The following is a 25,076-nucleotide window of genomic DNA, read 5'->3' as shown; positions in this document are numbered from 1 at the left end:
GGGCCTGTGGGGGGCCCGGGGAGGGCCTTTGGAGGCCTGGGAGGGCCTGTGGGACCCCGTTGGGCCTGTGGGAGCGCGAGGGGCCGTTGGGGGGCCCGGGGTTGGCCTTTGGAGGTCTGGGGGGGCCTTGGGGGGCGCCGGTGGCTCTTTGGGAGCGTGGGGGACCTTTGAGGACCGGGGGGAGGGCCTTTGGGGTCCGGGATGCCCTTTGGGGATCCGGGTGCCCTTTGAGGACCAGAGGAGGGTCTTTGAGGGTCTGAGGAGGGCGTTTGGGGGGGGGGGGGCTGGGGCTCTGGGAGCTTGGGGGACCTTTGAGGACAGGGGGCTTCCTTCGGGGTTGGGGTAGGAGGATTGGGACCCTTTGGGGTTGGGTTAGAGGACCTCACAACACTGTTCAAATGAAACTTGTGTATTATAACGACCACACTCAAAACCTCCTCCAAAATCTCTTCAAAAATCTTCTTTTAAAATGTCTCTATCTGTTTCGCCGAAATAGTTCCATAACCTGTCTAAAACGGTTTCGCCCAAATAATCCCTAAACGCAAATTCAGCGTGTTCCTTTGTTATTGGCATCTCTGTGCTAATGCATTTCAAATTAATATGAAACCTTCTCACGCGCTAAAACAATTCATCGCTAAGATGTTTTTTGCCTAATTGTTTCCATGGCCTTTGGTTATTAATATCCTTTGGAGTTCGACCAGTAGAACTGTTCCCGAGGCAAAGACATTAATGATTTTGGATCTATTCCTGGAGAAATGTTTCTAGGAGAAAATTTTTAAAGTCTGACAGATGATGTCATTGATTGATTGATCTGTCAAGAAAGGGAAAATTAATTTGTTGTTTCTAAGGGGAATTATTGATTCACGATAGGTGAATTGAGGTCGACAGCACAGGTGCTACTCGTGACAGGACCACGTGGTTTATGGTTTTCCAAGTGACAAAATTCCTGTTTTTTCATTCTCACTGAGAAAAACCATAAAACAGATATGAATTGCTGTTGACACCCATGAAAGTGAGAAAGTTTCTGTTTTTCCATTCTCACTGACAAAAACCATAAAACATCCATAATTTGATGTTGACATCCGAGAAAAACATCAAATAAATCGAACAACACACATCCATCCATGAAAACAACCATAAATGCAACAAAATTCATGGTTTTTCAAGTGAGAATTTCAACTGTTTTTTCATTCTCACTGAGAAAACAATAAACCACGTGGTACTCGTGGGAGTTATAGGGTCACCTCTACTGTTGATAAGAAACAGGCCTTATGTTGCACACCCAAAGACAAAAGTGGAAGACATAATAAATTTAGAATTTTATTCTAAAAGTTTCCATAAATCTAAACAATAACTTGTATCACAGATTAAAAATTGAGCTAGAGCGTTATAGTGAATCAAGGCATTTCCTTTCAAATGCGGCATGTTTTGCAGTTTGGATTACCTTCATCTGGCAGACTTCTCAATGTTTTCTAACAATCGACGACCCCACCATGCTTCAAGATCAAATGGCTCGAAATCTAAAACAGAAAGTGTTATACATTAAAAAAGATTTAAATCTTCCTTAAAGATCCCAGCTCTATATTGAGATTAAATAAAAAAAACAAGTTTTTTTAACTGAAAGTAAGGAACGACGTTAAAACTTAAAACGAAAAGAAATTATTCCTCATACGAAAGGGTCTGTCCCCTCCTCAACGCCTCGTTCTTTACGCTGAAGTTTTTTACTGTTTAAAAAAATAGAGTTGTGAGAAAGTCAAACTTTAGCGTAAAGAGCGAGGCGCTGAGGAGGGGACAGCCCCTTTTATATACGGAATAATTTCTGTTCATTATAAGTTTTAACGTCGTTCCTTACTTTCAGTTAAAAAAAACTTGTTTTTTAATTTTAATTTTTGAACGTTTTTGAATTAATGCATGTCTGATTTTGGCCCACAAGCTCTGAAGAAACCATTTTAAAAGAACAGACAAAAAGAAAAACTAGTTGCATTTTTAAACTTCTTAGAAATTGAAATCTAAGCTAGATGACACTCTTAGCAATCAAGGATTCAAAGACTAAAACTTAAATATTACAAAACAGGAAACGGAATGAAGAAAATCTGATCCCTAAAATCTATTCCCCACTTACAAAGCAGAACTGGATTGTAAACTGCAGAAGGAAAACCTGCCAAGAATTTGAAATTCTACACAATGATGAGAGACAATTTTCTGTGGACAGTTCAAATTTTAAATTATGAGATCAAGTTTAGGCAGAGGCGTCACATATTGGACTGTTGAGCCTCTGCATACTTGGAGGCCTCACAATGAAAAACAATTTAATCTTCTCTAACATAAGATTCTGGCAACGTCCATTGTTGTGGTATTGCCTTTCTGGGCGAAAGCTCATGTTTTTACTTCAAAATCGTAAATTCTAGATTACCTGGTATTCATTCTAACATTTATGGCAACGTCATATTATCACAATTCAAATCAGTTAGCTTCCCATAACTTTTGTCTGCTACATCAGTCCTATAAAGTTTGGTTATGAATATATCCCCCCCCCCCATACGAAGTCATTAAGTTTTTTTCAAGTTTAATTATTTTTGAGTGTGCTGATTTACTTGAGTGCAAGCTTGATAAATATGTATATATATAAAATATTGATTTTTTTTTGCCTTAAATATATATATATATATATATATATATATATATATATATATATATATATATATATATATATATATATATATATTGTCCTCCCCCTCCACCCATTAAAACTGAGAATAGTAAGGATTTTTGTGTTCGCTATTTAAGGAATTCCATATTATGGCAAACCAAGAATCATCAGCCATTCCATCCCTAAATAGTTCCTATTTTGTCAGAAACATCACCATGTAAAAGCAGTCTTTACTTTTTGGTGCATCTACACATCCGTAAAGTTCCTCTTTTCATAGTAGTAAATACTGTATTTATTGTGGGGTTGCAGTGTTGATATAATGACTCCTTATCTACTGATGGACGCTGTTTTTGTAAACCTTGAGACGAGAAAGATAAAGTACTTTTTAATCCTGGATTATTAGATTGAGCGCTTATACAAAAAAAAAATGATAAGGAACTAAACTGCCAATTATATTCAGCGAATTGTTTTTCCTTGGAACTTCGTTTTCATAATTTATAAAACCGAGCGTCCAAAGGTTTGTAATTTTTCATAATTGCTCATTAATGTTAATAGCTCTTTTGAATTTCTGTTTGTAGAATCTGAACAGAAGTTACACGGCTTTCTTAATGGTTGAGAAAATAGATGAAACTCAAAAGACCAAACTCAAATTGAGTAGTTCAATGATGGAAAAAAACAAAAAACTTGACTGCACAATAAAGAATTTACGAAATTTTCGGAATGGCAGACTGGATGAATTTACTGATATTTTAAAGTTAGACAACTTAAAACGAACGGAAATTACTACAAACAGGATTTTGGCTATTGCCTCCCCCCACCCCTAACAGTTGTAGTAGTATTAGTAGTAATACCAGTCATAGTTGTAGTCACAGTCGGATTAGTGGTAGTAGCAGTCGCAAGCAATCGTAATCGCATTCGCAAGCAGTCGCAGCCGCAACCATAACTAGCCGTGGTCGCAGACGCAAGTAGTCCCTGTCAATAGTGATCACAGTAGCAAGTAGACGTAGTTGCAGTTACAAGTAGTCAAAGTTGCAGTCTCACATCGTCGATTACAATCACAAGAAGTGACAGTTACAGTCGCAAGTAGTCGTAATCACACACACTAGTAGTCACAGTCGCAGTCACAGCAGCAAGTAGTCGCAATCACAAGTAGTGGTAGTTTCAGTCATAAGTATCCGAAGTCTCAGTCGTAAGTACTCGAGTCACAGCTGCAAGTAGTCACAGTCACAGTCGCACATAGTTACAGTTCCAGTCGCAAGTAGTCGCGGTCAACTACCTACTACACATAGTGTCTTTTGATTTATTTCAACATCCCCCTCAAGATTTCTCAAAGTTTCAACCTAGTGTCCTTAGCCTTTTCAGACACACACAGGATCAAACATTCCCCTTTTCTAATAATTAATTTGAAAAAAACTTGCCGAAAAATAAGTTTTTCAAAGAAAAGTAAAGGCTATTTTAAACTTAAGCTCAGCATTTTGAAATTAAAACTCAAAACGACCAGAAATTACTATTAAATAATAAATGAAACCCAAAACGAACAGAAATTAAATAAACAATCATATCAAAAAACATACAACAAGTAATAATATAAATGAATAAATAGATCTTAAAGCGAGTAATGATTAGATTGAATATGAAAATCAAGCTTAAAACAAAAAAAAATTATTTTGCTATTGAAGCTTAAATGTAACTTAAAACGAACTTAAAACAATCAAAAACGAACAAAGTATGGGCCATTTTAAACTTAAGCTCAGCAGATACAAATACCTGTTAAAATTCAAACTCAAAACGACCAGAAATTATTATTAAAGAATAAATTAAACCCAAAACGAACAGAAATTAAATAAACAATCATAGCAAAAACATACAACAAGTAATAATTTAAATGAATAAAAAGATCTTAAAGCGAGTAATGCTGAGATTGAATATGAATATAAAGTTTAAAATGAAAAAAAGAGTTTTGCTATTGAATTATAAAAGAAACTTAAAACGAACAGAAATTAAATAAACAATCAATGCAAACAAAAATACAATAGGCATTAATGTAAATCAAGCTTGAAACGAACAAAAATCACCCACAAACAAGATTTGGGTATCACCTCCTTCTCTCACTGTAAAAGTCTAAAGCCTACTGCGTCATTGGCACTTTACTGAAACCAATTTTATGACAAATATTTTCTTTTGTGCTTGATATTGAAAATAAACATTAAAATTATAGTAACATTTTGAACTGATGAGCTTTCAGCAATTAATATCATTATACATCAAATATTCAGTTTAATTTATTAGCTCTTTTTAAAGTTGTTAAAGACGAATATAGTTTCCCTACAAACAAAGGTTTGGATACTACCTCTATTCCTAACTGTAAATAAAAACCAAAAGCCTACTGCGTCATTGGCGCTTAACTAAAAACGGATTATATTACAAATATTTTCTTTTCCAGTTCTTACAGCATGATTACAGTGAAATAAATTCTTGACCTGATGGATCTTTCAACAATTAATATCATTATAGGCCTACATCACATATTCAATTTGATGTTATTTATACTTCCCAAGACTGTTCAAGTCGCATATAGTTTTCAGTAAAGCGCGAATGACCCAGTAGGTTTTAGACTTTTAGGAGGTCATACCCAACCTCTTGTTTGTGGTGATTTTTATTCGTTTCAAGCTTTATTTGCATATTCAATTTAAGTTTCACTCGTTTTAAGATTTATTTATTAATTTAAATTAATATCTATTGTATGTTTGTTTGCATTGATTGCTTATTTAATTTCTGTTCGTTTTAAGTTTCATTTATACTTCAATAGGAAAATATTATTTTTCGTTTTAAGCTTTAAGATCTATTTACTTATTTATTCAATTACTTGTTGTATGTTTTTGCTATGATTGTTTATTTAATTTCTGTTCGTTTTGGGTTTCTTTTATTCTCTAATAGTAATTTCTGGTCGTTTTGAGTTTTAATTTTAAAAAGTATTTGTATATGCTGAGCTTAATTTTTTTTTAATTATTTTTTGTTCATTTTTTATTTAAAAAAATTTCAAGTTTTTATAAATTCCTTATTTCAAAATCAAAATTAAAAAAAAATTCAAATGTTTATCAATGTATCAAAACTGGTATCAAAGTAATAATGTCAAAGTAAAAAAATGGGTTTGTGTCAACCTCGGAGTTTTTATTATCTGATGTTTGAACTATTTTTAACAAAATTGCTATCTAAAAATTTTTATCGGATCGGTTTGGGGAAAAAGGGCGTTGGGGGACTAGATTAAGCTTCGGTCTCTTTCGACTCTTTATAAGTGAAATAGAACTTTCTATTTTCAATCAAATGAGCCCTGTCTGAAGTTTATACGAGTATCCCTTCTATAAGAACCATATATATCCCCAGAGTATAACTTATAACGCCTGTCCCTGGGCCATGGGGGTTTGTGTTGACCCTGGGGTTTTAATATCTGATGGTTAAACTATTTTTAAAAAAATGCTCACCTTAAATTTTTATCGGATGGGTTTATCCATCCAATACACCAAAAGGCGTGGAGGGCGGGAGGGGCTAGTTGCCGTCCGATCGTTTTTCACTCTGAGAAAATGAACTATAACTTTTAATTTCCATTCAAATGAACCCTCTCTGAGGTTTATACGAGCATACCTTCCATAAGAACCATATATGCCCCCCATAGCAATACTTACAGCGCCTGCCCCGGCTCTAGGGGGGGGGGTGTCGACACAGAAGTCTTTTTTATCTGACCTTTGAACTATTTTTAACGAAATGACCATACGCAAAGGAGTTTTTGTTATATGATCTTTGAACTATTTGTAACAAAATGGCTACCTAAAATTTTTATCAGATGTATTTGGGGAAATAGGCTTGGGGGGGGGGGAAATTGCCCTCTGATCACTTTTGACTCTTTAATAGGGCACTAGTACTCTCGATGTCCACTCGAATGAGCCCCCTTTGAAGTTTGTAAGAAGACTCTTTCTAGTTGATGTGTCACTGGGGAAAAAATAAATCTAATATGGGGGGGAGGCTAGTTGCCGTCTAATCCTTTCTGACTCTTAAAGAGTGAATTACAACTTCCAGTTTCAAATCAAATGAGCCCTCTGGGAAGTTTATACAAGCATCCCTTCCATAACAACCATATATGCCCCAAGGGTATAACTTACGACGCCTACCCCCGGGCCCTGGGGGACTGTGTCGACACCGGAGTTTTTTGTTATCAGAACTTTGAACTATTTTTAACAAAATGTATATCTCAAAATTTTTATTTGATGCATTTTGGGCGTGGAGGAGGGGGCTAGTTGCCCTCCGATCTCTTTTGACTCTTAAAAAGTGAACATGAACTTTCCATTTCCAAACAAGTGAGCCCTCTCCGAAGTTTATACAAGCATCCTTTCCATAAGAACTATATATGCCCCTAGAGCATTACTCATAACGCCTGCCTCCAGGCCTTGGAGGGTTCCGTCGACACAGGAATTTTTCTTATCTGACCTTTGAAATATTTTTAATGAAATGACTATTTAAAAAATTTAATCGGATGGGCGTGGGGAAAAAAGGGTGTATGGGGGGGGGCTAGTTGCCTTCGCATATCTTTTGACTCTTAAAGATCGAACCACATTTTTTAATTTCGAATTAAACCATCCTTCTTTTAAATTTAAAATATCGTCCCTTTTATAAGAACCATACACGCCCCCAGGACAACACTTAAAAAGCCTGTCCCCCGGGCTCTGGGGGACGTTTTTGTTTTCTAATTTTTGAGCAATTTCCAAAACACAGGCTATCTCAAAATTTGTAGCGGACGGGTTTGGGGGAAAAAAGCGTTGGGGGGGGGGGGGCTGGTTTAACTCTCTTGACTCTTAAAAAGTGAACCAGAACTTTCAATTTCCAATCAAAAGAGCCCTCTATGAAGTTTATACGAGCATCCCTTTCATAAGAACCATACATGCCCATAGGGCATTATTTAAGAATGCCTTCCCCAGTGCCCTGGGAGGTTCTATCGACACCGGATTTTTCTTATCCGGCCTTTGAACTATTTTTAACAAAATATCTGTCTCAAAATTTTCATCAATTGGGTTTTGAAAAAGAAGGCGGGGGGGGGGGCTAGCTGCCCTCGGATCTCTTTTGACTATTAAAAAGTGAGCTCGAACTTCCAATATCCAGTCTAATGAGCCCTCTCTGAAGTTTATACTAGCATCCCTTTCATACGAACAATATATGCCCCAGGGCATAACTTACAACACCTGTCCCCGGGCCCTGGGGGGTTTTGACGACACCTGAGTTTTTGTTATCTGACTTTTGAGCAATTTTTTAACTTAATGGCTATCTCAAAATTTTTATTGGATGCATTTGGGAAAAAGGGGCTTGGGGGGGGCTAGTTGCCCTTTAATCTCGTTTGACTCTTTTGCGAGCATCCCTTCAATAAGAACCATACATTCCCCCAGGGCATAACTTACAACACCTGCCCTCTGGCCCTGGGGGGCTGTGTTGACCCCTGAGTTTTCGTTATATGGTCTTTGAACTATTAAAAAAAAAATCTATCTCAAAGTTCTTATGGAATGGGTTTGAGGAAAAAAGGGCGCGGAGGGGGGGGGGGCTAGGTGCCCTCTAATTTCTTTTGATTCTTAAAAGTCAAATAGAAATTTCAGCTTCCAATAGACTTAGTCCTATCTGATTTTAATATGATCATCCGTTCTACAAGATCCATATATGCCCCCAGGGCATAAGCTATAATGTACACCCCCATACCGTGATGGGTTGTATCAACAATAAAATCCTTGTTATATGATATTTGAACTAATTTTAAAAAAATAGCTATCTTAAAATTTTTATTGGATGCATTTGGGAAAAAAGGGCTTGGGGGGGGGGGGCAAAGCTGGTTACCCTCCCATATCTTTTGGATCTTAAAAAGTGAACTAGAACTTTCAATTTCCAGTCAAATGAGCCCTCTCTGAAGTTTATACGAGCATTCCTTCCATAATAACCAAATATGCCCCGAAGGCATTACATAAAATCCTTGTCCCTGAAGACTGTCGGGGGAGTGTCCTGCTCAAACATATAATTTCCAGAACTTTCAACTACGTTGAAAAAAAAGGCTATATCAAAATTTTGATTGGATGTGTTTGAGGAAATCGTGGGCGTGGAAGGGGTGTCAGTTGCCTTAGAATCACTCTCGGCTATTAAAAAGGGAACTAGCCATTTAAGTTTTCAATCGAATGAGCCCTTTTTGAAGTTTCTACGACAACGTTGTCTATAAAAAACCTTACATGCGCCAAGGGCATAACTTACAACCCTTGCCCTGAGGGCTGTGGGGGAGCTGTCATCCTCAAAGACCTAATTTCCAGAACTTAAAACTACGTTTAATAAAATGGCTATCTCAAAATTTTGATTGGATGTGTTTGGGGAAAAGGAAAGGGTGTCAGTTGCCTTAGTATCACTTTCAACAGTTAAAAAGGGCACTAGCCCTTTGAATTTCCAATCGAATGAGTCTTTTTTGAAGTTTTTACGACAAAACTTTCTATAAAAACCTTAATGCCCCCAGGGCATAACTTAAAACCCTTGCCTTGAGGGTTGTGGGGGAGTGTCCTCCTCAAAAACATTTTTTCTATCTGGAAATCAACTACGAAGAACAAAATGGCTATCTCAAAATTTTGATTGGATGTGTTTGGGGGAATGATGGGCGTGGGGGGAGGAGCTAGTTGCCCTCCAATCACTTTCAACTATTAAAAAGGGCACTACCCAGTTGAATTTACAATCGAATGAGCTTTTTTAGAAGTTTCTACGACAGCGCCTTCTACAAAAAACCTAATGTGCCCAAAGGGCATAACTTAAAACCCCTGCCCTGAGGGTTGTGGGGGAGTGTCCTACTACTACTACTACTAACAACTCACCGCAGCACCAAGCCGCCTGAGGCCAACACAGCTACGCACGCTCCTCCTCCACCCCAATCTATTCAAAGCCTCCCTCTTTACACCCTCCCACGAAGTTCCCATTTCCTTTAAATCCTTCTTTATGATATTCTCCCAGCCCAGACGGGGACGAACTGCTTTCCATTTAGCCCTAGAGGGTTGGCCAAAAAGGACAATCTTCGGCAATCTGTCATCCTTCATCCGCACAACGTGCTCAAGCCACCTCAACCTTTCTTTCATTATAGCCCTAGAGAGCGGTATTACACCACATTTTTCGTATAGCCTATTGTTTGAAATACGGTCAGTCAGCCGGGTACCCAGAAAAATCCTTAAGAAATTTCTATGGAAGACATCTAGAAAATCTTCATCCGGTTTTCGGAGGGTCCATGCTTTAGAGCCATATTTTACCATTGTCATCACTGTAGCGTCTTAGATTTTAATCTTGGTTTGCACACTTATCTTCCTATTCTTCCAGACTTTTTTTAACTGTGAAAAAACACCCTGAGCCATGGCTATTCTATATTTAACATCTTCACTGCTCCCACCATCTTTACTAATAATACTACCAAGGTAAGTGAAGCTGCCCAGCTGATCAATCTTCTCATTACTCAACGTCACCTTTTCATCTTCACTTGTTCCTAGACTTAGTGACTTAGTCTTCCTAACATTAATTTTCAAACCAGTTCTAGCACCCTGAACTCGCAAAACCTCTAAAACTTCATTCATTTTGCTCACACTTTCATCTAGGATGCTTAAGTCGTCAGCATAATCCAAGTCCATGACACTTTTTCCTCCCCATTTGATTCCTTGGTCTTCTATTGCCTTTCCTTTGCTCCTTAAAACAAAGTCCATCAAAATGATCCATATAAAGGGGGATAGAACACAGCCCTGCTTAACTCCTGATTTAGTGCAAAACCAGCTGCTTACCTCATTTCCTACCTTAACCGCAGCAGTTTTATTGTCGAAAATAGCGTTAATAACTTTAATGTATTTTTCAGGTATACCATACAAGGATATAATCTTACTAAAGCTCCTCTATCAACAGAATCGAACGCTTGCTCATAATCTATAAAACTGGGGACCAAAGGTGTTTGAAAACTCAGGCACTTCTCAATTACTAGCCTAAGAGTGAAAAATTGCTCGACACATCCTCTAACCTTTCTAAAACCGCACTGTTCTTCTCTTAAAACTTTGTCTACAGCATCTCTCAGTCTAAAAAGTATCATATTACTAAGTAATTTATTACCTACAACGACCAGACTAATGCCTCGATAATTACCACACTCAATTTTATCACCTTTCTTATAAAGTGGCTTAATTAAGGTTTTCCTAAAATCGTTAGGTACTTCCCTTTTTCAAAAATCATATTTATAATCTTTAGTAACTTATTTCTAACATAAGAGCCACCATATTTAAGAAAATCGTTTACCACCCTAGCAGCACCTGGGGCTTTATTATTCTTTAATTATTTTAGTACTGTTACTAATTCCTCCTCGCAAAACAAACCTTCCTTCACATACAAAGTATCACAAACTTTTTCATTTTCCTCAATATTTTTTCCTGCAACTCTATCTCGGTTAAGCAAATTCTCAAAATGTTCGGCCCATCTCTCTTTAGTTTTTTCCTTATCACTAATTGTGACCCCATTCCTATCTTTAACTGGGCCAAGTCCGGATTGACTACTCCCTCTCAATTTGTTAATGTGCCAGTACAATATTTTACTATTATGCTGTCTAGCTGCATCTTCCAGATCCTCGGTAATTTTATCCATGGCCTCCACTTCACACCTCCTTTGTTCATATTTTAATGCTTTCTCCACTTTCTTTACATTTCTTTTGTTTTCTTATGATCTGTCACTCAGATGATTCTTGTAAAAGTTATTTTTCATTCCTATTAAACATAAAGCTTTTTCACTAATATTCTTAGCAGCAGTTCTAGCTTTCTTTCCTAATACGCCTTCAGCAACTTCACAAATTATTTTTTTTAAATCATTCCAACCATCTTCAACATTATCAAATTTTAAACTCTTAAGTTTAGTATTCAACTGTTCCTGGAAAGTTTCTCTCAAATTCTCATCCAGGAGTCTACCAACATCATAACTTCCCGGGAGGTAGTTACCCTTCCGATATTTCAGCTTTAAATTAGCCCTTGACACTACTAGATGGTGATCTTTACTTTTAACATCAATAACAGCACTCCTATATACCCTAGTATCTTGTATTGATCCTGCTAGTCTTCGGTTTACTATAATATAATCAATAAGGTTGGCTGTCTTACCATCATGTGAATATCATGTTAACTTATGAGCCATTTTATGACCAAACACCGCATTGGTTATAACTAGATTGTTATACCTAAAAAATTGCAAAAGTCTTTATCCATCACTGTTTTCTTTTCCTACACCAAATTCACCTAGGCTGGTATACCATCTATCCCTATTTCTACCAACCTGGGCGTTAAAATCTCCCAGTAATAAAATCATATTTCTACCTGAGACCCTGTCTATTTGCTCCTGTAACTGTAAGTAAAATTCATCTGAGTCACTATGGTTCTACAAGGGCGTATACTACTATAGCTGATACCCTGAACTTTCTAGTCATAAAATGAGCAATTAGTATTCTATTATTAATACCTTCCCAGCCTAAACAAGACTTAGCAGCTTCTTTATTCATCATGAGCCCTACTCCTTGTCTTTATGCCCCATCCTTTATGTCTGAGTAAACAAATTCTATATAACCTATCTTCAGGCTTCCTACCCTTGTGATATGAGTTTCTGAAAATCCTAATAGGTCCAGTTCAAATCGCCTGAATTCGTCAGTAAAAATGTCAATACAATAGTCATTTTTTAACATTGTAACATTCCAAGTTCCAATTTCCATGTTTTTTAAATGATTGAAATTATTTTCGCCTCAGGAAAAGCAATGATCCCGCATCCCGGACACCAGTGCAGGACGGGGATCACATATCTTCTAAAGTCTACACTAAAGTGCTTATGCCGGCTTAGAACCGGACAGAACGATGTCCTTGGGACCTCCGATATAAATGGAGCCTTTGTGCACTCCTGGACCCATCTCCTCCTCAAATACATATTTTCTATCTGGAAATCAACTACGCTGAACAAAATGGCTATCTCAAAATTTTGATTGGATGTGTTCAGGGGAATGATGGGCATGAGGGGGGATGGTTGCCCTCCAATCACTATTAAAAAAGGGCACTAGCCCTTTGAATTTCCAATCGAATGAGCCTGGTTTGAAGTTTCTACGACAACAAAACCTTAAATAAAACCTTAAAAACCTTAAATGCTCCCAGGGCATAACTTAAGACCCACGTCCTGAGGGTTGTGGGGGACTGTCCTCCTCAAAAACATATTTTCCATCTGGAAATCAACTACGCTGAACAAAATGGCTATCTCAAATTTTTTATTGGATGTGTTTTGGGGAATGATGGGCGTTAGGGGGGGGGGCTAGTTGCCCTCCAATCACTTTCAACTATTAAAAATGGCACTAGAACTCTCGATTTCCAATCGAATAAGCCCCTTTTGCAGTTTCTATGACGACCCCTTCCATATGAAGTTCCTCTGGGAAAAAAATATTAATAAATAAATAAATAATAATAAACCATTGGAGCCGTATGGCCTTTACTATAGGCAACGCTACAGCGTTGCCTCTGATAAATCCTATATGTAAATAAAGGGCAAGTTGTATAATTTACAACCCTTGCCCGGGGGATTGTGGGAATAGTGTCATAACCGTAGGTTTAGTTATTAGACTTTTTAATTACTTTCAAAAAATGGTCATATAAAAATTTTGAGCAGTTTTGAGAAGGACATCTGAAAAGGGCAAAGGGTGGGTGCTCATTTCCCTCCGATCACTTTTCATCACCCCCTCCTCACAACGTGCCCTCAAAGTTTCAACTTAATATCCTCATCCGTTCCTGAGATAGAATAGAATAATGCTTTATTTTAAAACTTTTCACAAGCGATATATCGCCGAATATAAGTTCGTGTCAAAAAAATGAAGTAAATAACAACCATCACAAGCACTTCAATGAAATTAGTTTTACGGACAACAAAACGTTAAGGAATACAAACCGACAAAATATAGACAAATGGGAATTAAACAATTAAGAAAAATATTAAAGTGACTAGAATAATGTAACATCAAACAAGTCCTACGTTAAAGGTAAAAATTTTGTCATAAAACGTTATACAATAAAATAAGTCCTCAAAAAACGTGTCAAAAAAAAAAACTGTCAAAAAAGAAAAAAAAAGAAAAAATAAGCAAGTGTCAAGTGCTCTTGTTGACAATCAGCATGCATCAAGTGTATTTAGATTTTTTTTTTTTCAACATCCTGCTAAACTTTTCCCTAAAGGTTCTTAATAACCCAAGCCTATTTGGAGACTCAAGATCAAACATGCCCCCTTTCCTAATAACAAACCCTATATGGAAACAATAGACAACTTGCATAACTTAGGGCAAGAAAACAAAGTTTGTTTTACCTAATTCCTGCTTTTTATCCAATAGATATTTACAGGACCATTTAAATCAGAAAAGAATAAATAATGGCCAAAATAAATTACAAGATAGCAAATCTGTCTGGTCGGAAATCTGTCAGAAAAGCTATTCTCAGAAACATTCCGTACAGATGTTTTTGTTTTTCTTTAGTAATAAAACATTTCTTAGTATGAAGCTTCTTTTTTACGCAGGATTATTCATTAATTATTGTCGCTACTTTTTTCAGATATTCGCCTAGTGATTTGAAAACATACTAAATAATTTTCTCAGTGTTTATAAAGACAAAAATGTAATGAGCTTCAGATAGGTTTTATAACAAGGTGATAAACCTCTTAGGGTGCTTTTTAAAGATTGTCTATTTTTTCCTTATGGAGAAATTTAAGGGCACTTCCTAAGTGAAAAATGCTCATATTTCTTAATCAGAAGTAACAATAAATTTTACTCACTTTGTACTCTCTTAGAGCTCAATACAAAAACTTTATTTACAGTCGACCGTATTCAGGGTGGCGAATGTGAATGACAAGTCTTATTTACATAACCTCCTAGTCTCACTATTCTTAGCCAGTGCATTTGCACACTGAAAAGATTTTAGAAAGTGTGTCAACGGTTTGAACCAACGGTCCCAAGAAATTTCAATTTTTTTTGGTGAATAAACATATTTTTCTTACTTTCCTCCTCAAGTTTTTGCAGTTTTCAACGGAGTTTCATGGTTTAGATAGAAAGAAAGTTGGGCTTTTTATAGATATACTAGTTTTGACTATAAGTTTGTCCATTTCCCAGTTATTAAGGGACAAGGATAGATAGGTATATTTAGATTTTATGTAAATAACCATACTTTTTCATACTTTTCTCTTCAATTACTTTATAGTTTACAATAGATGTCAGGTTTCAGACAGAATGAAAATAAAGCTTTTCATAGATACACTAATTGTTACTATAGGTCGAATCTCCTTCAACCCGATGGAAGAAAAAAAATAATCCCAGAATCCAGGACATAAAAATATGCACTGAATAGGAATCGAAAGCTAGCCGCGCCTATGGTAGGCGACCATTTTCCCATTTGACTAGGGATACATAAACAAAATTTGCTTGTATCTGTCTTGTCACTTACACGCGTTTTGGGGTATAATACCGCAATTTCATACCACAAAACGGTTTTATTACCGCATCTATATCGAGTAATGTTACTGTACAGAAAAAGGGACAAATCTTGCTCTCAATTTCTGATGATAGATGGCAGGGTTGCGGAAAAGCAGAATTCAAACTAATAAGAAAGTAGGGTCTTGAAACTTTGGACAACTTGGACATAGTGGTCTGTTCGTCCCATTTTCTTACAATAGAATCTCCTGCAGGAGGCGTCATGTTTCCAAATATTTTGAAAATGATACAGTAAATTTTAAATGCCTGTCTTAAAGATCATCGCCGAGCGCATTTTCGGTGTATTAAAGGCAGTTAAAACTGACATGCAAAGTCGTCTTAGCTGAATAACTCTTTGTCGACATTAAAAGTCAAATGCAGCCTGAAAGGTCATCTTTTTCGCTGACTTCGAATAACAGCAATATTTTGAATCAAAATATTCTATATAGAGGAAAACGTAGGTGTTGGTAAATCTGATGACAGACTGATTCTAATTGACCTTTGTCTACCCATCTGAATGGTCCATTCTAACTTTTGCATTACCTTTAATATGATAACTCTTATCAAAACTTAATCATGATCACAGAAACAGTTTTTGCTAGCCATTTCCTTTTCCATTTTCCCGTCTCATTTTCAAGACAAAACCATACCTAAGGGCCCTTGCAAACTATTCCTCCAATAAAGGTTGACAAAATTACTTTTGATGTGAAAGAATGTCTACAGGGTCAGAGAAAACCCAATAGGTGGAGGTGGAAGTAGATCCCATATTTTCAAGCCTAGTCCTCACGTCTTCAAACATCTTCAACATTATTGCTTTCGGTGCGCAATTCAGCCATTTTAACTTGAGACCCCACAGTGATCAAGTCAGTCTTTGGAGGAAGGGGAGAATCCATCAAAAAACATGTATGGGCGTCACCATATGTTTTTCTTTTGGTGTAGAAGGGGGTGAGAATGTGTGGAAACATATAAAACACAAACCATGCACATAAGTCTTTTGGGCAAGAAAATACTGTACTCCCGTTAAACTATGAAAATTATAAAAGACAATCACTACAATTTACATCATTCTGTACATATACCTCCGTAAGACTTAGTGAGGAAATCAAGTGGTTTAAAAACTACTCCTGAGGTGCGAAAGGTCTAAAACTCAAAAAAGAAAAAAAACAGCATTGAGGAAGAATATTTTGCAAATTGGCTGAGGCAGCAACAGTTTTTAAATGTAATATTCTCATCTCTCAAAACATACCCAGACTATCCACTGTCTTAGGTAATGAAACCAAGAGCTGGGAATGTCTACTTTTGTCCTTTTTTTCGTTTTCAAGACCGGTAAATAAAAGAGTCAGAAAGTGGAAAAATTGGCCAAAAAATGATAGTATGTCCTCCTTTTCTGGGCAAGTGTCAGAAAAAGGAAACAAAACTGACAGACAAAATTTGAATGTGACTTAGAACAGAAAAGAAAAGATGTTCCTACTCCCAATTTTCGGTCCAAGTTTTCCAGAAACGAATAGTCTCGACAAGCTGTTAATGATGAAAAACCGATGAGAATGCAAGAAATCAGAAAAAAACGTTTTAGATTTAAAATTAAGATCTATATTTTCCCTTACGTTTAGGGAGGGGCTCTAGGGGTGTCACGTCCCCCTTTTTAACTTATTTGTGCAAATTAAAGGACAACATCTATCACTTAAAAAAAACTTTAGTTACAATGCTTTTACAGAAAAAAGTGGAAGAAATTAATGTTGTGGTTACCACTGCAACTAAAAACTCCAAATCTTGAAGGTATTATTTTCGCAATTTTTCCGTGGGAATTTAAATTTTATTAGCACTCTGTTTTAGCAACACACAGAGCATCAATTGTTGCAGTCATGAGAAAAGGCTCTTAACCTTAAAAAGGAATAAACGAATATGTTTTCTATAAGAGTATTGGCACTATACAATAATACCGCTAAATTTCACTGTTTGCCACTTCTCTCCGTGGTTTGTTTTACAAAGCTAATTGGTTTGGCGAGCGAGTAGGAGGTTTTCATCCAAATAAGGCAGTGATTAATAGAAATAAAAAATCACAAGTCACACTATGAATTGAAATGTTCTGAACCAAACTCGACCACATCTATAGAAGAAGCAATAGAGAACATAAGATTTATTTCACATTTTAGAATTAAGAATACGTTCAAGTTCTCTTCATTATGCACATAATGAAATTAGTTGCATAAATAAATTACTAGATATTGGATTTATATATTTTTTATTAATCCTTATTTATATGAGATATCATCGTTTTCTAGTTTTTCTAACGTTTTCTTGTTCCTACCGTTTTCTAACGTTTTAAACGTTTTCTAACGTTTTCATCGTTAAAAGCCATGCATCTCAGGATACAATTTCAAAAATTGAACGCAGTTGATTTTGCTTCTGAACAGCTTAATTGTAGGAATTACAAAATTTACCCATCAAACGACCGCCAATGTAGAATTGGAAAATACCAGATTTCAACAGAGGTACCATTCAGACTCAATTAAATATATTACCTGATATATTTATATTTGTACTTCTATAGTGTCTTACTGCTGCACCTGACTTGGATGAATCAGTTTCACCACTCTTTTTTTCCTCTAATTGTCTCCATCCTGGAAAATAGTTGCTTAGAAAAGAAAATTAGTCCTTTTTGAGTTCTCTATTAACTTGCTCTCTATTAGACGCACTATAACTCACTCTTTTTGTTTGGACCCTTTGGACAAAATCATTGATCAGTATCGCAACTAACTTTAAATATAAGTAAAGACGAAAATGAAATAGAAATAAGCTTAGATCCAAATCTCCACTGAAGATTTAAGAATACTATAAATGAATAACTGCAATCCCAATGAAGTACATTACAATGATGTAACAAAATGCATCTCTGTGTTGAGTATAAAAAAATGAGGCCTAAATAAGCTAGTGTCAGAAGGCCTCTATTTCAAGGAACAAAAACAAGAACGAGTAGCATGACATCTTCGAATGGGCTGGAAGAGGCACTAAATAAAGATTTAAAGGAAGTAGGTAAGCTTATGGGAGGAGGTATAGAGTGATGCCACGAACAGAGTGAGGTGCAGGAGGAGCGCACACAAATGTTTCATCCACAAGTAAATTGACTCAAACTTTTAAGATAGATTCAATCTATCCGCTAATGCGACATATGACGTTTATGGATATGCTAAAGCTATTTTTAAGAATGAAAGTATGAAAGAAGACCGAATAAAAGATTAAAAGGAGAAAAAAAATCATACTATAAAATATCAAATAACTGTAAAAGAGCAGTATTGGGAAACAAAAAATTATAAAGAGCTATGGGGGCTACTAGAAGTCTAAGATAGATATGCAAGCAATTAAAAAAGACAAAAAAAAAGGAGAGGCGGCACTTTATCGCAAACCACCGCTACCGTCGAGAATATGACAGATATTTATCTTATGTAGGCTTCTTACCTTCTGAGACAAACTTGACGAGTTCTTCGTGCTCCGGAGAAATTTTATCTACTTGTTTTGACTTACGGGTTGGCCTCGATTTAACGGGACGAAATATTGGCTTAGAGTCACTAGAAGATAGATATGTGAAAACGCTGGAAAGTCACTAGCTAAGACTAAAGAAGTAGAAAGATTAAAAGTAAAATTAAATTCCAGGAATTTTCTGTTAGACCTAAATTTTCTAGAAACTCATGCATCTTCCTTTAGTAACCCAATGCTGAGCTAATAATTGGAAAAAAATAAAATAAAAGCCAGAGTTTATAGTGATAATTTCAGTAAAGTCTTTCAATAGACCTTTTTTGGCAACTATAACAGCGCACTAATTATACTATTTTTTTAATTCGGCAAAGCCAGTTCTTTGCTAGTTTATAATGTTAAGAGCGATTCGACCCTAATCTACGTATCTTTTTGGTTATTTCGATACGGCTTGAGGAGAAACGATAATGGAAATCTATTTATCTATATTTAGTAACGGAAAACAGGCACAATATCCAATAACAAGCACAGCTAGCTCATATGGTAGGGCATTAGGCTCCCAATCTCAGGGCTGTGGTTCTGAACCCGACGCTAGTTTTGTTCAGTGGTAAGAAATGAAATTTTGAAATATGTTTTTTTTTGCAAATATTACATTTTTGGGGAAAGATCTATATAAGACTAATTTAGCTTGAAGGTGGATGACAAATTCAAATTATTAGAAGAAGGAACCTTCTCTCTTCGTAGATGAATGTTTCCAAATCCAAAGCTATGGTTTTAGTAAGACTACCTTGTTTTATCCGACGGCTGAGCGAGTTGGAACTTTGAATGACCCTTTTTATGGGGGGGGGGGGAGGACTTCAAGTTTTTTCTTTGGAAGTTAAGGACGGGCAAAACAGTTTTCTTCTGATCTTGGCGAAGGAGTATATTTGAGATTTTTTCCCTCTTTTCGTGATTGTTATTTCTTACACTTTATTTTTCTTTTTTTTCTTTTTTTGTTGGGTGCCCTAAGCAAGGAATACCATTTTTATGTAACAAAATTTTGTCAATGCTGGTGGAAACCTAACGATTTGAATCAAGGTCAATAGATGATCAAGCATCAAAACTCATTTGTAAGGGCACCAACGTTTTAATTAAGTCCTTTCCCATCAAAAAAGAAAAATACAAGAATAAGTGAAACAATTTAGAAAATATAAGAGATTATAAGGAGAAGACCCATATGAATGTGTCTTCATACATGCTTGTTAGTCATATATCACAATAACAAATGTAAAATCTAATTTTGACTAAAAAAAAAGCTTATTAGATTATAAAATATTACTGCTGCAACAAAACAATTATTGCAGCAGTAAGACACCAAAGGCCACGCAGCTTTGCACGCTTCTCCTCCATCCCGGTATATTCAAAGTTTCACTCTTTACCAGCCCCCATGAAGCTCCAATTTCCTTTCAACCCCTCCTTATGGCTTCTTCCCAATTCATTAAGGGACGACCTGCTTGTCGTTTGGCACCCAACGGATACCCAAAAACAATCTATGGCGATCTAGTAGTAGTAAGTACATATTGAATTTGCGTACTGCCCTAGCAATTTCTATGTTATTTGCGTACTGCCATAGCAATTTCTACATTATTCTATAGAAGTTCTACACCTTTTCAAAGAGAGTGATTATCCCCATGCATATAGGTAATACTTCTACAGGGCTTCTAAACCGGTATTTCCTAACACTTAATAAAGGGTTAAGGTTATTAGCGATTACGAGCGAGGATAGTACGAATTGCTTGTGAAAAACCCGGATGAATTAGTTGAAAATAAAGTTTTAAGAAGAAATGTCTGAAAAGTAACGATAGAATGACATTGTGACTTGACCTCGCTTTACCTCTCCGATGTGGTCTGTATGATACACAAGTAACGTTTGAAAAGTATTTTCAATTTAAAAAGAAATGGCTGAAAAGTGTTTTGAGGGGGATGGGTTGCATGGAGGGTTGAGTTGCACGAGGGTTCAGTTAAAGGGGGTACACTTACACGGGGGTTTAGTTAAATTGGGTTGAGTTGCACGAGGGTTCAGTTAAAGGGGGTATAGTTACACAGGGGTTTAGTTAAATTGGGTCGAGTTGCACGAGGGTTCAGTAGCACGAGGGTTCAGTAACATGGGGACTCAGTTGTACAGGGTTTCGGTTATACAGGGGTTCAGTTACATGGAGGGTTCAGTTGCACGAGGGGGGATTTGCAAATTGGAGGAGATGGGATGATACTGTACTGTATAATACACAAGTGATGTTTTGGATATACATGAAAAAATACATTGGAATTGGGCAAGGAAAACCCATGCGTGGGACACTGTATTTACGCGTGAACATTTTAAAGGTTGGCCCACTGAAGTCGAGGTTTTTTTTTTAAACTTGGCAAAGTTTAATGTAGTCAAGCATGTTTTGCTCGTAATAATATAATTTAAAGCAAACAGGTAATGGTACTTATTTAATATCCCGGTAAACATACGACTAGAAATGCCTCAGGAGAACTAGACTATTGCTTCTTTCTGAACTAATCAATATTCCTTGACTAATATTTTTTTTATTTTTACTGTATTGCTATTATTCAAAACATTGCATTGTCTATGCCACATCAAACTAGCGAATAATTATCGTGGCTTTTTAGGTGTTCAAATTTTTTTTTTCAGTTTAATTAATAAAATAAAAAAATTATTATATTTAGATTTGGCTAAGCTCTATTTTCACTACTTTCTATGACGTGCGGGGGGGGGCGCCCAGGAGTCACTTAAAATAAAGCTCGGACGGGGCACAGTAGGTTGTGAGGGAGTTTTAAAAATGATACTTATTTAATACCCCGGTAAACATTTGACTTGAAATGCTTCAGGAGAAAGAGACTATTGCTTCTTTCTGAACTGTCTGGGCAGTGCGTGGGGGCAAGTATTTAGTGAAAATAATGCTAAAAAGGGGGAAATTAAGTTTTGAGGGGGTGTAAAAATGGTACTTATTCAATATCCCGGTAAACATACGACTAGAAATGCTTCAGGAGAAATAGACTATTGCTTCTTTCTGAACTAATCAATATTCCTTGACAAATATTTTTTTATTTTTACTGTATTGCTATTATTCAAAACATTGCATTGTCTATGCCACATCAAACTAGCGAATAATTATCGTGGCTTTTTAGGTGTTCAATTTTTTTTCAGTGTAATTAATAACATAAAAAAATTATTAAATTTAGATTTGGCTAAGCTATATTTTTACTAATTTTTTTGAAGTGAGGTGGTTGTGCGAAAGTATTAAGTTAAAATAAAGCTAGGAAGGGGGAAATTAAGTTTTGAGGGAGGTGTAAAAACGCTACTTATTTAATACCCCGGTAAACATTTGACTTGAAATGCTTCAGGAGAAATAGACTATTGCTTCTTTCTGAACTGTCTGGGGAGTGGGGGGGGGGGCAAGTATTTAGTGACAATAATGCTAAAAAGGGGGAAATTAAGTTTTGAGGGGAGGTGTAAAAATGGTACTTATTTAAGATCCCGGTAAACATACGACTAGAAATGCTTGAGGAGAAATAGACTATTGCTTCGTTCTGAACTAATCGCAATTTCTTGACAAATATTCTTTTATTTTTACTTTATTGCTATTAGTCTTCATGATTACATGAATATACAGTGTATTTTCACGACTACAAGCCTGAGGCATGAATATACAGTCTGGTTTGATGATTACATTGCAAAAAGCGAGCAATCCTTTTATATTATATACCTATAGAGTGAACAAACACGTTTTGAGAGTATAATTGAGATTATATGACGCAGCCAGATGGGTTTTTGAAGCACTTTCATCATAACATATTTTTTTTTTTTTTTTGGCAATTGACATTTTTTTCTGATAACAAGTACCATTCATTGCGATCGGAGCTCTATGTTGGCTTGTTTTATATACTTCAGCTTGTCTATTCATTTGTGTTAAATAAAAATCTTGAATTTGGAAAATGAAAAAATAAGTATTTAAACAAAATGTACGATGCTGCTAATTAAAGAAACATTTGACTTGAAATGCTTCAGGAGAAATAGACTATTGCTTCTTTCTGAATTATCTGGGGAGTGGGTGGGGGCAGGTATTTAGTGAAAATAATGCTAAAAAGGGGGAAATTAAGTTTTGAGGGGGGTGTAAAAATGGTACTTATTTAATATCCCGGTAAACATACGACTAGACATGCTTCAGGAGAAATAGACTATTGCTTCTTTCTGAACTAATCAATATTCCTTGACAAATATTTTTTTTATTTTTTCTGTATTGCTATTATTCAAAACATTGCATTGTCTATGCCACATCAAACTAGCGAATAATTATCGTGGCTTTTTAGGTGTTCAATTTTTTTTCAGTGTAATTAATAACATAAAAAATGATGAAATTTAGATTTGGCTAAGCTCTATTTTAACTACTTTATATGCAGTGAGGGGGGGGGGGGCAAGTATTCAGCTAAAATAAAGCTAGGAAGGGGGAAATTAAGTTTTGAGGGAGGTGTAAAAATGCTACTTATTTAATACCCCGGTAAACATTTGACTTGAAATACTTCAGGAGAAATAGACTATTGCTTCTTTCTGAACTGTCTGGGGAGTGGGAGGGGGCAAGTATTTAGTGAAAATAATGCTAAAAAGGGGGAAATTAAGTTTTGAGGGGGTGTAAAAATGGTACTTATTTAATATCCCGGTAAACATACGACTAGAAATGCTTGAGGAGAAATAGACTATTGCTTCGTTCTGAACTAATGGCAATTCCTTGACAAATATTCTTTTATTTTTACTTTATTGTTATTAGTCTTTACGATTACATGAATATATAGTGTATTTTCATGACAACAAGCCTGAGGCATGAATATACAGTCTGGTTTGACGATTACATTGCAAAAAGTAAGCAATCCTTTTATTTTATATACATATAGAGTGAACGAACACGTTTTGAGAGTATAATTGAGATTATATGACGCAGCCAGATGGGTTTTTGAAGCAGTTTCATCATAACATGTTTTTTTTTTTTTTTGGCAATTGACAATTTTTTCTGATAACAAATACCATTCATTTCGATCGTAGCTCTATGTTGGCTCGTTTTATATACTTCAGATTGTCTATTCATTTTTGTTAAATAAAAATCTTGAATCTGGAAAATGAAAAAATAAGTATTTAAACAAAATGTACGATGCTGCTAATTAAAGAATAGTAGGCTACACTCAGAATTTTTGGATTGACATATGCTGTTAAATCACTTTACGTAAAATGCTAACTATATTTGCAAAAAAGGGATAAGGGATTCGTGAATTGGACTGTACGAACGATCTTATTTGAACAATAGTGAAAAAACAGAGCTAGCTTAGGTTGGAGTTGCACGGGGGGTGAGTTGCATGAGGGTTCAGTTAAAGAGGGCTCACTTGCACAAGGGTTCAGATGCATGGGGGTTCAGTTGCTTGGGGTTCTATTACACGGGGATTCAGTTACAATGGAACCCACACAAAAACAATGGGGCACACACTAAAGCCAAATTAGGCCAGTGGCCTATGAGAAATCGTAAAATACCCGAGACAATGAACAATCCCGATATGGCAAGTATTTAGTTAATATAATGCTTGGAAGAGAAATTAAGTTTTGAGGGGGGGGGGTGTAAAAATGGTACTTATTTAATATCCAGGTAAACATAAAACTAGAAATGCTTCAGGAGAAATAGACTATTGCTTCTTTCTAAACTAATCAATATTCCTTGACAAATATTTTTTTATTTTTATTGTATTGCTATTATTCAAAACATTGCATTGTCTATGCCACATCAAACTAGCGAATAATTATCGTGGCTTTTTAGGTGTTCAATTTTTTTTTCAGTGTAATTAATAACATAAAAAATGATGAAATTTACATTTGGCTAAGCTCTATTTTGACTACTTTATATGAAGTGAGAGGGGTGGGGGCAAGTATTCAGTTAAAATAAAGCTAGGAAGGGGGAAATTAAGTATTGAGGGAGGTGTAGAAATGCTACTTATTTAATACCCCGGTAAACATTTGACTTGAAATGCTTCAGGAGAAATAGACTATTGCTTCTTTCTGAACTGTCTGGGGAGTGGGTGGGGGCAAGTATTTAGTAAAAATAATGCTAAAAAGGGGGAAAATAGAAGCTGTTTCCAAAAGATTTAGGATTCATTAACATTTTTCAACTTTATTTATTTTTTTCTTTTTGTACATATCTTATAAATGTCAAAATATACTTATGGTTCTAACAATTGTGCTCTATGATTGGTCAGAGACACGATGTGGCTTTCCCACTGGAGGTTTTATGACTCCTCCCCACAATGAATTCAGATGGTTTTAGGACTCATCTCACTACCCATAACTCCATTCAACCTTGAGTGAAGGTATAAAAGTTTGATGAAGTA

General features: G+C 36.0%; 1 protein-coding gene across 1 annotated transcript in view; it reads right to left on the bottom strand.

The window, feature by feature from the left end:
- Positions 1 to 1,307: 1,307 nt before the first annotated feature.
- Positions 1,308 to 25,076, bottom strand: part of LOC148949500 (MAPK regulated corepressor interacting protein 2) — a 51,809-nt gene continuing 28,040 nt past the window's right edge. Inside the window, exons 3-5 of the mRNA XM_089092993.1 lie at positions 18,654 to 18,763; positions 17,720 to 17,818; positions 1,308 to 1,520 (exon numbers count right to left, since the gene is read on the bottom strand). Of these exons, the coding sequence (XP_088949119.1) occupies positions 1,447 to 1,520; positions 17,720 to 17,818; positions 18,654 to 18,763 (283 nt within the window). The 3' untranslated portion in view covers positions 1,308 to 1,446. The remainder of the gene's footprint in view (positions 1,521 to 17,719; positions 17,819 to 18,653; positions 18,764 to 25,076) is intronic.

Source organism: Artemia sp. Qi Xiang Cuo, chromosome 8, assembly GCF_049724085.1.
Source record: "Artemia sp. Qi Xiang Cuo chromosome 8, ASM4972408v1, whole genome shotgun sequence".
Classification (NCBI taxonomy): domain Eukaryota; kingdom Metazoa; phylum Arthropoda; class Branchiopoda; order Anostraca; family Artemiidae; genus Artemia; species Artemia sp. Qi Xiang Cuo.
Note: the sequence above shows the minus strand (reverse complement) of the source record. Positions and strands in the feature narration are given on the sequence as shown.